General features: G+C 38.0%; 2 protein-coding genes across 2 annotated transcripts in view; one reads left to right on the plus strand and one right to left on the minus strand.

Annotated features, from left to right (window-relative positions):
- Positions 1-14,981, minus strand: part of LOC6045160 (protein bicaudal D) — a 66,514-nt gene that overhangs the window by 26,033 nt on the left and 25,500 nt on the right. The gene's annotated exons all lie outside the window — the stretch shown is intronic.
- LOC6045157 (tubulin beta chain) lies at positions 4,975-6,475 on the plus strand. Its single transcript, XM_001862523.2, has 2 exons — positions 4,975-5,553; positions 5,612-6,475. The coding sequence occupies exons 1-2, from the start codon at positions 5,032-5,034 to the stop codon at positions 6,458-6,460; spliced, it is 1,371 nt and encodes a 456-aa protein (XP_001862558.2). The 5' UTR covers positions 4,975-5,031; the 3' UTR covers positions 6,461-6,475.

The raw sequence follows: 14,981 nt of genomic DNA on the forward strand, positions 1-14,981 counted from the left end.
CCAATGATGGGTCGGATGATGGATCCGGACATAGTTTACATACATTTATGTGAGATCCGGCTTCAAAAAAGTACATAAATATCACTTCAGTGGTCATAACTCGAGACAGGGTTGCCAGATCATCAATGTTTTGGACTCATTGCAAAGTCCTTTCAATTGCCTAACCAACGATGGGTCGGATGATGGATCCGGACATAGTTTACATACATTTGAGTGAGATCCGGCATTAAAAAAGTACATAAATATTACTTAAGTGGTCATAACGCGAGACAGGGTTGCCAGATCATCAATATCTTGGACTCATTGGAAAGACCTTTCAATTACCTAACCAACGATGGGTCGGATGATGGATCCGGACATAGTTTACATACATTTAAGTGAGATCCGGCTTCAAAAAAGTACATAGATATCACTTCAGTGGTCATAACTCGAGACAGGGTTGCCAGATCATCAATGTCTTGGACTCATTGGAAAGGCCTTTCAATTACCTAAACATCGATGGGTCGGATGATGGATCCGGACATAGTTTACATACATTTAAATGAGATCCGGCTTCAAAAAAGTACATAGATATCACTTCAGTGGTCATAACTCGAGACAGGGTTGCCAGATCATCAATGTCTTGGACTCATTGGAAAGGCCTTTCAATTACCTAACCATCGATGGGTCAGATGATGGATCCGGACATAGTTTACATACATTTAAGTGAGATCCGGCTTCAAAAAAGTACATAAATATTACTTAAGTGGTCATAACTCGAGACAGGGTTGCCAGATCATCAATGTCTTGGACTCATTGGAAAGACCTTTCAATTACCTAACCAACGATGGGTCGGATGATGGATCCGGACATAGTTTACATACATTTAAGTGAGATCCGGCTTCAAAAAAGTACATAGATATCACTTCAGTGGTCATAACTCGAGACAGGGTTGCCAGATCATCAATGTCTTGGACTCATTGGAAAGGCCTTTCAATTACCTAAACATCGATGGGTCGGATGATGGATCCGGACATAGTTTACATACATTTAAGTGAGATCCGGCTTCAAAAAAGTACATAGATATCACTTCAGTGGTCATAACTCGAGACAGGGTTGCCAGATCATCAATGTCTAGGACTCATTGGAAAGGCCTTTCAATTACCTAACCATCGATGGGTCAGATGATGGATCCGGACATAGTTTACATACATTTAAGTGAGATCCGGCTTCAAAAAAGTACATAAATATCACTTCAGTGGTCATAACTCGAGACAGGGTTGCCAGATCATCAATGTCTTGGACTCATTGAAAAGGTCTTTCAATTACCTAACCAACGATGGGTCGGATGATGGATCCGGACATCGTTTACATGCTTATAATTGAGATCCGGGTATTTGTTAAAACACATTTTTATACATAACTTTTGAACTACTTATCGAAACTTCAAACAATTCAATAGCGATGTATGGGACCCTAAACAAAGTCGAATGCATTTGGTTCGATCAAAATCTGTTCAGCCAGTGCTGAGAAAACTCAGTGAGAATTTTGGTCACATACATACATACACACACACATACACACACACATACACACACACAGACATTTGTTCAGTTTTCGATTCTGAGTCGATATGTATACATGAAGGTGGGTCTAGGAGCTTTTAATAGAAAGTTCATTTTTAGAGCAGGATTATAGCCTTACCTCAGTGAGGAAGGCAAAAGACCGATTCCGTAGAGAACTGCTTAGGTATAAGGCTGTCTCCACAGCTGGGGCCAAAAATTGGAGCAAATCAAATTTTTTAAAAAATTTTAAAAAAATAGGAAAATAAAATAACTAAAAAACTAGGCCAACATCAACCTATATCTTTTGAAATATTGATGTAGTTTGGTTCAAAATCGTTAGCTATTTCAGAAAAACTAAAAATATTCAGAACTTTATTCTATATTTTTTAGGAAATGGGTTTCTTTTTTTTTTTTGCGAAAACCTAATCAAAGTCTTATGTGTGAGATAAACTTCCCCTGCCTTCTTCAGTTTGATTTTTTTGGCTTTTGGAACATTTATGCGAACATGGGCAGTACAGTTTTTAAACAATGAATTGTTTTCAAAAAATCTTAGTTTTGACGAAATAATATGTTTTAATTTTTATTTTTTTGCGGTACTGTTTATCGAAGTTTTATATAAATTCCAAATATTCTCGATCTGTTTCACTCATGCTAAAAATGATTTTTAACGCAGGAAAAATCATTTTCAATACCTAGTTTTCGTTGAGTTTTCCTCAATTTCCATTGAAATTTATTTTTGCCTCCTGATTTTTCAAGACACATATTTTTAAGAGTTGATTTTTTTGCATTTTTTCAGACATTAAAGATTTACTCATTCCAAGATGTAATATCACCATGATTTTTTTACTGTGTTGTAGGCCTTTTTTCAAAAAGCAATAAGGCCGTTTCAAATATTTTGTTTTTTTATGTCTAATCAACTGAAATCAATTTGAAACACATTTTTCTGTGAAATCCCGTTATACAATATGAAAAATAAAATGTTTCGGCTAAAAAAAAGTTCGTCAGTACTAAGATATTTTTGAAACCAATGATTGCAAAAAAAAAAACTGGGCAGGTGTAAAATGCATTTTAAAAACTTTTTCATTCAAGTGTTAGTACCATGGCTTGTATTTTTTTTTTTCGCGAAACGTTTGTGTCCCCGGTTGCATGTTATTTACCATCAAGATATTTATGTGTCAAACTCCAAAATAATATCTCAATTAGAACTTTTTTCCCCATACAAACTACACCTTCGAGTATCATTGGGTAACCGTTGACCAATTTTGCTTATGTTCTACCCAAAGTTCTAAAAACAATATTCAGCTTGTGGAGCAAGGTTTTGAGAAAAAGTCCCATTTTGTGGGCACCCTAGTGGACATTAAGTTTTCCTAAAAAGTTCACAATTGCTTAGAATAGTTTTATGCTAAGACGGGACGGCTGGATAGAGTTTTCTTTTTGAGTGTTTACGTTTGTATTCTTCTTCTGTTCTTTTGCAAGAAAATGATTCAGATAGCTTGACAATTCAAATTTTCTTGATGATGTTTTTCAACTCAGTGCTCAAGCACGCGACTTTTTCTTTGGTTGATATGTTGTTTAGTTTTTCTTCGCAGATTTTTTTTAATTTGGCTGTTAAAATTTGTGATTAGACGTGGGTGGAGAATCCTGAGTTTATGTTCCATCATTTAACGGTGGATCCGTTCATAAGGAGCTGCCGGATACAAATCACTAGAAATGGTTGGCAATTCAAAGATGACTCGAGGTAAATGATACGATACGATCACGACGAGTCAAAAAATGTTCACTTCTTCAACTTTTAATGTGTTTTTTTATATGAATGATTTTTAATTTTCATTTGGGATCAGCAGTGCGGTGCCTGTGTGGACGCGTAGTTCTGTTTTTTCGTGTTATTTTCCGTCTCTTTTGTGTCGCTGTTCGAGTGCATGGGGTGATTGGTCATTATAATTAAATAATGGCATCAGTAGTGCGGTGCCTGTGTGGACGCGCAGTCCTGTTTTTTTTCGTGTTATTTTCCGTCTCTTTTGTGTCGCTATTTGTGTACATGGGGTGATTGGATTTCTTCTTCTTCTTTTTTCATTTATTTTTTGTTCGCGCGTTCGTTGGCCGATGAATTTTATTTTTGTTCTCTTTATATAGTTTTCGATAGAAACGATCCGATTTTGTTTTTTGAGACAAGCAAGTCGTATTGCTGGATTAAGTCCTTTCCATATCATCGAGGATCGGAAGGCACGTCGACGGATATGTTTTAAGGCTTATGATATAAAATAATTTTAATGAATGAAGCCCTTCCTACATCACCGTTGATCGGAAGGCACGCCGACGGAGAATTTCTGGAGAATCGCGGTCGAATCAATACTATATTTAAATCCCTAGATAGGTATTTTCCGCAGCCGGCTGCCTAAGATTTTTAAAATTTCAACCGATAAACAAATTGCTCATGGTCGCATCACCTACCACAGTGAATCCTGACCTCATACCCATCTTACTAACCCCTCAAAACTCATGTGATACTTTGTCGGAGACGCAGTCGATTTGGCGGTCCCATCACTCAAGTATCGGCTAACATTCCCATCCACTTCCCCGTGTCTTACCACTGGTCGTGGCCGGCGTCGGTATTGATCAGCACGATAGGGACCTTTGAAAATTGCGAAGGGGGTATGATTGGTTCCTACTTTTCATCTGTGGTCCACGGAGCAATGTTTGGGGGTCCTGGTCAATAACGAAGTAGCAGCTACGGGTAGACAGCAATGCTATGCTATGCTATGAATGATTTTTAATTTTCATTTGGATTTGAAAAATGCAATATGATTTAAATGCGTTTTCTTACTTCAATCTAAAAAAAAATCGTTCACTTCAAAGAGCAAGTTTGTTTTTCAATTTGTGGAAACGTGTTGAAATGAAAAGGTGCGAAAAAATCAAATAGGCTAAACTGTGGCCATTTTTTTGTTTGCTTTTTAAATCTAATTCTACGATGTTGTTCCGTCACGCCACATTTTAATTTCACGGGAAGCATGGGTTCAACATTGTTCAATCTAGATGACATTTTTATGTAACGCGCAAAAAAATAACAATAGTTTTAAATGGGCAAAAGAATCGTCAGTTCGTGAAATGTATTTTTTTAAATAAAAATTCGGTGTACGATACAAACAAATGCCTTTCAATTGAAAATATTTTAATCAATCTACTCAATCTACTTTTTCAACTCAAATTACAATACTTCGCATTTTCTCCTCATAAGAAAGGACTGGTTTAGGTTGACAGAAGCGGCCATGTTGAAAGTGATTTAGTTTGACAATAGGTTTTTTTCTCTTTGTTTATCCCATCCCAGGTTTTATGATTTTGAATTTGGTTTTAAGATTTTCTCTGAAATGAAGATCACCCAAGCAGGCCACACCATGATTAGTGTCAAATAAGAAACATTTCGGACTTAGAAAATCACCTAAAAACAATCCTTTTTCGATTCGCAACCCACCGTTCAAAATTCCCCGTAATGCGTGAAATCATCGCCATCCATCTGGGCCAGTGCGGCAACAAGGTCGCGCAAAGCTTCTGGGAGACGCTGTGCGAGGAGCACTGCCTGAACGAGCGCGGCCAGTTCATGGGGAAGCACTTCCTGCCGCTGCAGCGGATGAACGTGTACTTTGACGAGGCCCCGTGCTGCAACTTTGTCCCGAGGGCGATTTTTGCCGACTTGGAGCCGGGGACGCTGAACGGGTTGAAGTGCAGCCGGTACGGGAAGCTGTTTTCGCCGGAGAGCATGATCAACGGGGTGCTCGGGGCGGGCAATAATTGGGCCCGGGGGTACCACACGGAGGGGGCGGAACTGCTGGACAGGATCGTGGACGTTACGCGGAAGATGGTGGAGGGGTGTGACTGCTTTCAGGGCTTCCAGCTGGTGCACTCGATAGGGGGTGGGACGGGATCGGGGTTGGGTACGCTGTTGATGGAGAATCTGAAGGATGACTATCCGAGGAAGATCATCAACACGTTCAGCGTGATTCCGTCGGCGAAGGTGAGGACGGTATGTTGGGTTTGAGGAGGTTTACTGATAATGGTATGTTATTTTGTAGGTTTCCGAAGTGGTCGTCGAGCCGTACAACGCCGTGTTTACGCTGAGCAGCATGATCGGCTGCAGCGATGAGACGTTCTGTCTGGACAATGAAGCCCTGTACGATATTAACATGACCACGCTGCGAATTGAGAAGCCATCCCTCGATGACCTGAATCATCTGATCTCGATGGCAATGGCCGGAATCACTTGCAGCTTCCGCTATCCGGGTCAGCTGAATTCGGATCTTCGCAAGCTACTTACAAACATGGTTCCGTACAAGAAGCTGCACTTCTTCGTGCCCGGAATCGCTCCCCTGACTTCAATTGAGAATCAGTGCTACAGGCAGCTGTCCGTGGCGGAACTGGTCAACCAGATCTTCGACGAACGCAACCTGATGGCAGCTTGCTGTCCAACCAAAGGCAAGTACCTCACGGCGGCCGCCCTGTTCCGGGGTCGTGTCTCCACCCGGATCGTGGAAGAACAGATGGCCAACATTCAGCAGAAGAACGCCAACTGCTTCAGCCAGTCGATTCCGAACAACGTCAAGTCGGCCATTTGCGACATTCCGCCACATGGGATGAAGATGGCAGCCACGTTCATAGCCAATACCACAGCCATTACTCAGCTGTTCAACCGGCTGTTGGACCAGTTTGGAACCATGTTCCGACGGAAGGCGTTCATCCACTGGTACACCGGCGAGGGCATGGACGAGCGAGAGTTTTCCGAGGCCGAGCAGTGCGTTCGGGGATTGGTCAAGGAGTACGAAGAGTACGACGAGGGAGGTCTTCCGGCGGGTTCAACTCGGGGTTCGTTTAAGGGCGGCTCGATGATGGGTTCCACCAAGGGGTCCGTTCACAGTATGAACTGAGCTACGTATAATAAAGATGGATGGTTCAACTTTGAAGTTTCCTGAATGTTTCCAAAAATCACAAACACGCATGATAAAGCCGTAGACATAATTCAATCGTTTCTATCAAAAGCCATTAATCAAGCTTGTCTTCAACATCCCATCAAATTCATTCAAACTTGTTGAATCTAACTCATGTTTGAAGAACCAAATACATAACCGCTCTCACCCCCTCTCAAACCACCCACTTCAAGGATTAAACCGTCCTACATTTTACATAAAGCACTCCCCCCATCACCACCCAGCAAGAGCCAAAAAGCTGTTTCTGAAACGTGTTGGCGAAGCCCCTCCGCGTATCCTCTTCGTGCACTCGTCCGGAACGGAAGCGAACAAATTCAAATTTTATGGCGAATTAAATGGTCGATTTTCACCTTTCTCCTTCCTCTAGAGGTGAGCGAGTTCTTGTGTTCCGACGAGTCATTCTGGGACATGGCCACACCTTGGTCCAACAAATGAAGGGGGGAGGAAGTCCATAAAAACCATCCGTAGCCGTACAATAATACATCACAAACACCACACCCCGAAGGAAAACGGAAGGTGCCAGAGAGCGACCGGCGGCGCGGCGACCGAAAGCCAATCCGGGGCCTACCCAAATTTTCGGTGGTTTGCTTCTTTTGGAAAATTCACCTCAATGGGCACACATGGGTGAGGTCACGACGGTGGTGGTCGAGGTTGGTTATTTATGTTATTGAATCATTTAATTGACCTGATTATTTGTAAACGCAGAAATTTATGTCATGAGCTCGATTAAAAAATATTTTTTTGTTTAAATAAATTTTACACCCTTTTTTACGGAACATTTCGGAAGGTCATTATGTTTTTTTTAAATGTCCATAACCCAACTTTTTTGCCAAAAAGCAAAAAATAAATAAATGGTTTTTTGAACCCATTAAAAAAATAAACTATAGATTTATAATAATTTAAATATCTTATGGGAAATGGGACGACCATTCCGGTAAAAATATTTTCGGCACAGAAAAATCATCAAAAAAATTCCAAAACCCCTTTTTTCAAAAAAAAATATAATTTTGGAATCGCTGGGGTTCGAGATACACCAATATTTCAATTACGAAATACAAAAATATTTCAAAACTCAACTTCTCAAAAGTCATTCTCGAGGCAACTGGCTCCATAAACACAGAAATGGCTTATGTAGGCCTAACATGTTTACGACCCGGAGAGGGTCGAGTAACAAAATGCCTACGAAATTCCTGTTTTGGGTCTGCAGTTGTTCATGGGTGAAAAATGATTTTTTTTTTTACATATAAAGTACCAGGCGTGGCACGCAAACGCAAGGTGGCTCAGTCAATGTCTGCAGTTTTTTGTGAAAGTTTTTTTTAAAAAAAAAAAGGTCCTATAAACATATGAAACACAATAGCTTATATAACTTATTCAAAAAAAAATTCTTCTGCATTGAACTATTTTTGACATTAGTAAAAAGTAGTTTTAAATATTTTTTTTTAAATTTTATTGATTTTTTTTTTTGCAGAGAATCCAGATTTTCACCGAAAGAAAATTTAGAGTGGTATATTTTCTTTATTAGGAAGATGAAAAATAACTTTCTACTTATAAATCTCGATTTAGATTTTTAATATTTAAATCAACAAAAAAAATAAACCGAAATAGTAGTTTATGCAACAAGTTGCAAAAAAAGGATTTTTTCAGCACAAGTCGTACATTTATCCAACGAGGTTCACCGAGTTGGATAAATACGAAGAGTGCTGAAAAAATCAAGTTTTGCAACGAGTACCATACAACATTTTTTGCAATTCCAAAAAACACACACTGAGTGAAATTTTATGTCAAATTTTCATATATTTTGTCAATAAATCGTTTAAATCAAAAAAATGTTGAAAAGTGTTACTTTCCGAAACAAGTGCTGAAAAGTTCAACTTTTCAGCACCCATTTGAGTGCTGAAAAGTAGAACTTTTCAGCATTTATTTTGAAAAGTGTTGCTATTCGATTCTGTTATTTTTGGTACAGAAAAGTAGGCTATTTCGTCGTTCAAGAATGACAGGAAAAGTAAGTAGTTTCACGACGGAATCGCAAAAACATAGTTTTTGAAAAGTGTCTCACTTTTTTGAAACCGCATTTTTTACCCTTTTCCCCTTTGACAATTTCATGAGCAGTCTTTGTTCTACAAAAAAACTTAACTTTTCTTGCAAAGAACACTTAGTTTGGATATTTTCAAACGCTAGATTAATTAAAAAAAAGCAGAGGATTTCGCAAGATTTTAATTGATTAAAATTTAATTTAAAACCATTGTTTCCAAGAAAGGAAAAATGAGGTGAAAATGAGGGCTTGTTAAGTGAAACTGAGAAAAAAATCCAGAAATTGTTAACTTTAAAGTGCAAAAACAAATAAATCGAAAAAATATCCAAAAATTCCTATAACATGACAAAAACTTGAATCAAAACATAATAAGTCATTTTTGATTCAAATAAGTTTTTGAACCTGAGTCAAAGCGGTTTCAAAAACACCCAAAAAGCAAAAAAAAAATAAAGTTTTGTTTATTGAAACTTTTGAAAAAACGTGTTTGATAATTTCAAGTATTATAGTTTTTTTTATTTTCAAAAAATCATAGCCCTATCCTAAACTCTTAAATTCATGTTTGCAAATTCGTTTAAAAAATACTGACTTTTCCTGTGACAATCTCCAGTTGCGAAATGGCCTATTTAGGCCAATCCACATTTTATTGCAAATTTCCCATTAAAATAGAGAAAAAAAGCTGAAAATCGACATTTAAAAAAAAACCATTGTACGTTAATTTATATACTTTCACTCAAATAAGAAATGTTTTTTTTTTATGAATTCATTGATATTTGGCATACTTTTTGCTTTAAAATTTCGAAAGTTGGGCTAGAAAACTTAAACCTATTTTTTATGATACTCATAGAGATTCAACCTTCTCTTTATAAAATTTTATGATATCAAAAAGAAGGGTACATTTGATCGAGGGCTAGAAAGCTTATAGAGATTCTCCCATCATTTTTATAAGATTTGGTAGATCAGGTTAACTAAATAAAATGCTTCGTAAAACTAATGATTCCGTGAAAGAAAATACTTGATGGGACAATTATGCTTGGAAGTATAGTGATGGGACAAAATTGCGGTAGCTTTTTATGAGTTTCTAGAGTACTAGATTTTAAGTGAAGTTTCTAAAAGTACTCTTAACCAAACTTAAAAATGTTAGAAAGTCTAAACCATCTAAAAATAATATGGGACAATTATTCGTAGAATGGCAGCATTCTTTCTTCTCATAAAATACACTCCTTTTTCCAACTATAACCATTTTTGTGAAAAGGAATTCTTTGGTTCTGGCAAATTAATTTCCGGGGAATGGAAACAATATCACTTTAAAAATTTTAATTTGTTATCGCAAAAAAAAGTTCTTTAAATCTATATTTAGTTTTTTGATATGTTCAGTAAGCCATTGGTCGCAACGCTTGGTTAGAGCGTATCCCAGACCTTGTACCTTTCCCCCAAACTTCCAATTCCAAGCGAAACTTATTTGGGGATACAGTGGAGATTTTCCCTTATCCACTTAAAAAAAGTGGAGCATCAACGTAACGTTAGGATAGAGCTGGGAGCGGCCGGCAATAGGGGGATGGCGTCGCTATTTTTAGACCACGTTTTTCACTTTTTCTCATCGAAACCGATTATTTTATCGACTTAATTTTGCTGGGCGAGATAGGACGCCGTATATTTTTAGACGATGACTCAGCACTTTCCACTCTTGCACCTCAAAAAAAACGTAACGCGATGTAACGCCACGTCCCTATTGACGGCTGTGTTGGTATTAAGATTCCGAATAAGGTGGATTGTTTTTGCCTTCCTCACCTCACTGAGGCAAGGCTATAAAATCACTCGAAAAATGAACTTCTTAAATACGACTCCTAGATACACCTTCACGTATACCTATCGACTCTGAATCAAATTCTGAACAAATGTCTGTGGGGATGTGTGTAGACATGATTTTTTTCCACACGATTATTTCAGAACTGGCTGAACCGATTTTGGCCGGATCCGCCTTATTCTGTTCGTTTTGGAGTCCCCTAAGACCCTATTAAATTTTATTCTGTTTAGTTAAGTATTTAAAAAGTTATGCCAAGAAAAAGATTTTTGTAGATACAAAAAAGGGTGATTTTTTGCCTAACCTCAAAAGGCCGGGTCTTTTTGTTTACGTGCGAGAGATGCGAAACGCCCGGTTGCCACATTGCTTCAAATGAGAGTCTGCATGTTTTCTGGAAAAGTCTGTATCAGGTATATATTTTTTCATAAACTTATTTTCATTATTACTTTGTAAATGTGAGGAATGCACCACCCACCTAATGGTGGATTAAGAAACGTTTTTTTCTCAATTATCAATTCCTAGGCAACTTGTTTTGGAAAACCTTCACATATATCTACATGGCGAAATCCAGGCTGCATTCCGCTAAAATCACCGTCTCCAAGCGAAGCGAGGCAAATCTGTATTTTTATGATTTTGGTTTTTTATTTTGGTATTTTTTTATGATTTTGGAAATTTAAGATTTTTTTAAGGGGACAAAAAAACGAATATAAATATTGTGTCGTCGTGCATACAGTTTTGATTTTTGGAAAGAATCAAAATCTAACTGAAGAAATCTTTATTTTGAAATAAAGATCGAATTTGAAATCGAAAAAGGCGCTTATTTTTATTTCTAAGAGGCATTTTGAAGAAAAATTAATCTGAATACTCTGAGAAAAATAAAAAGGGTGCCTTTATATAACAAAAATTGGCAGCATAAATTTTCGCAGTGCCTTATACAATATTTAGCTAAATATGTTTAAATCAACAATTTTTCAAATTTCTAATCACACAGAATTACTACTTCAAAAGCCCAAATCACTCGCAAATAAAAAAAAAGATAGAAAAAAATGGTTTTGTATGAGATCAAAGGCAAAAATAATTCAATTGTCCACCCAAAAACTAAGCATATTAAATCTGTATTCTTACATAGGGGAAATCTACCCATTTTAATCCTAATAAGCGGTCGTGTTTGAATGATGCTGGATAATCTAGAGTCTCCCTTGAATTTTACTGAAACCAAGTACACCAACGAGTAGAGCAAGTTTTTGTGAACATTTCTGTTTATTTTCACTTTCACTAAAAGTTATTCTATTTCTTTACCAAGCATTTAACAAAAAGAAATTCCCAATGGTATTCTAATCGAGGCGAATGCATTGGGCCACGCCCATTTTTCTAATATCGGCTTAGTTCTTTTTTCTTCCAACACTCTGTCGAGTGTTGCCATTTGCGCTGACAGTTCAAACGAACACTCACGAAAAGTGGCATTTATAGGGAAAGTTTCCTGGCATCGCTGGCTGTGCTGCTGGTGGTGTTGACGGCCAGCCTTTGTTCTTTTTTGCCTTCGTCTCTCGCTCGGTTTTCTTCAGCCTTCGAGTGGAATGCAAAGTGAAAATTGAAACGTCAAACGACTTGGCGCGTTTGTTTTTGATGGCGCTTGCTAATTTATTACATTTTTCGGGATTATTCTTCAAGTGAGTGCCTTACTAATGATCAAAAGAACATGTTGCCGGTAGTTGGAAGCAATTTCATATCTTAAGCGCCGTGAAAAGTAAGCGAAAGTGAAAAGTTAATTTTGGCGATATTCATTAAGCGTTTGAGGGATTCTCGTGTGTCACTGTGTGTGCCAACAAAATGATGAGAAGTGGTCTCGCAAAATACAAATTATGATCAAAAGTGCATTAAATGTGATCTTTTTGGCCAGTAAGTGGCATACATTTGCGTGCTTACTCGAGGCGGTGCTGTTGCTGGTAAGTTTATAGCCCAAATAGTATTTTTGGAGCTTTAATCGAGCATCAAACTCTCCATATGACGAAGATAGGTGTTTGATTGGAAAGGGTAGATTTCCCCTAGATTGTGAATACCTAATTAAAAGTTTCAGCTCAACAGGACGATGGACGATCCGTTTCGAAGTACGACCGTCAAGGGGGTCTTGACCAGCCCATAGGTCCTCCAAGTCAGCCACAATGCCCATCCATATTCGAAGTTCGAGAGTTCGATCTCTCCGGGGAAAATCCATCAGGCACACATACAACACACACACATACACATCGAGTAGAGCTCTCGACGCTCTTGTGCAATTTATATCGGTACGCCATTAATTGGAGGTGCAGCAATTATATACGACGAACGACGGGACGGCCTTTCTCCAACATGAGGGTGCTTCTTCGATGACTTCCCGCTGGAAATCCATCATACCTATGTCGGACGAGCCTGCATCGAGGGCGAACTGAAAGGACCCTCGAGCCGGGCTTTGCAGACGAGTTAGCAGAAGGATTACGCGAAGAATGAGAATCCATTATCGATTGGAGGGGGAGCTGAGCCATTTTAATTTTACTAGGTATATTGAAAAGAGTGAGAATGAACGGGTGATTAGCCAAGTCTTCCTAATTATGAGTTATGTGTAAAGAATAAGGACAATTTTTAGATTTAAAGATCGATGCAAGATTGAAAAAATATATATAGATTTGAAGTTGTTTGGTTTCGAAATTGGAAATCCCTGCCTATCATCTACCTCTTGAGAACTACAAATTCACAGAATTCATTCCAAAAATAAGTCTCGTGCTTATCGCTCAAATTCAACTCAAATCGTCAAGTGCAACACTGTTGTTGTTGTTTATGTTTCCACTCGTGAGCTCCGTGACCGATTCCCCGCTCACTCTCGATTGATTTGACTCGCTGCAGCACACGCCACCGCGGCCACGCCGAAAATAGTGTGCATTTCTCCTACTCCTCCTCAGCTGGCATATTTACGAAACCCGGGCTTCACTTGATCTGCGCTGCTGCTTTGTTGCAACTCCGCGAACCACTTAGCCGATTAATATTAATTGATGGCAAGCCCCCACGGCGCGGCCTCTCGACACCACTCACTTTACCGGGTCCCAATCGGATAGATAACAGATTTGGATCCGCTGGTAAAAGTTAAGGACAATGGGTTAAATGTTTTGGAAAAAAATACAAATTTCAATGAAGAAACACAACAAAAACTAAGTTTTTGAAGAGACAAAATACTGAATTTGATTTGAAGAAACATTTAAACATTTCCAAAATTTGCCACAAAAAATCCATCAAATTTGTCCACAGTGCACACTGACTGCAACAGCAAAAAAAACAGACAAACCAAATAAAGCTATTTATTAATAACTGAAGTGGCTTCACTCTGCATTATTTTTTCGTGCCTCGTTGCCCCGATATGTGGGCTTGTTTGCTTTGTCCATGTTGGTCCGTGTGGTTTAGTGGTGAATAGATAGATATATGGTGAATGACTCTGGCGATTTTGTCGGTGCAGCAGCGCCGAGCTCAATCAACCGTCAAAGCCATTGAACAATTTTCCCATCTTTTATTTTCTCTTTCGCTCTGTAGGAGGTGGTTAGTGGTGCCGTTTTCGAACTTGCGTGGGTCGTTAGGAAACACTTTTCCACCACCCACCCCCGTAATGATAGAAGAGACCACTTCCGAGAAATATGACGCGTTGAAGAAGTTATGAAATGGAATGTAAATATTTTTCACGTGGAAAGAAAAGAGGCCGAGAAATGGTCGTAAGGCTTAGAATGACTTTTAAGTGCTTCGCTAACGATGGGTTGGGAGTTATCCTTGAACTTTAGAGTTCTTCAAAGTAACAAGAGTTGACTGTTGACACTTATTCAAACTGAGAAAATCACATTTTTTTATGATATAAGGCTGGTACAAATATTTTTAAAAGTTTTTGTCACCCCCCCCTTCAAAATTGGCCCTAAAAATCAGGGGGTAAAAAAATATTTTTACAATAAACTTCAAAATTTCAATGAAAATTCAAGTGCAACCAGCTGAAATCAAATTAAAATGCATTCTTCTGCGTTTAAAATCATTTTTAGCATGTTTGGGTTTATTAAAAAATCTTAAATTTTTTTGAAAATTTTCGATGCAAAATCTTTTTTTTCGATACAATTTTTATTTTTGTCAGATCTTAGATTTTTTGAAAACTAGAGATTGCAAAACAACTGAACTAGTGTAAAATGTATTTTAAAACACTTTTTTCATTTAAATGTGAAGACTATGGCTTGTTATTTAAATTTTTATATTTTTATTTTTTTGCCCCCCTTGACCTCGGCCAGGGCCGAGGGACAAAAACTTTTTTTAAATATTTGCATCGGCCTAATAAAAAATGCACAGTGGTCCAGACCGCAAGTGAAAATTGATTTTTCAAAAAATTTAAAAATTCAGCAGAGTTGTTGCAAACGGAAAGGGTAGGGTTAGGTTGGTTGAAAATTAGGGTAGTTCACGTTTAGGGTGATTTTGAAAATCTAACTTTTCAGGAATATTTTTGGATTTTTTTAGTCTTCTTCCTTCTACGACCAAATTTAGAGAAAGTAGCTGAGAAAACCTTAAAAAAATCAGTTTGTTGAACGTTGCAATCCAGGGTTAAGTTTTAGAGAAAAGTGGATTCAAGGGTC

This window comes from Culex quinquefasciatus, chromosome 2 (assembly GCF_015732765.1).
Source record: "Culex quinquefasciatus strain JHB chromosome 2, VPISU_Cqui_1.0_pri_paternal, whole genome shotgun sequence".
NCBI lineage: Eukaryota > Metazoa > Arthropoda > Insecta > Diptera > Culicidae > Culex > Culex quinquefasciatus.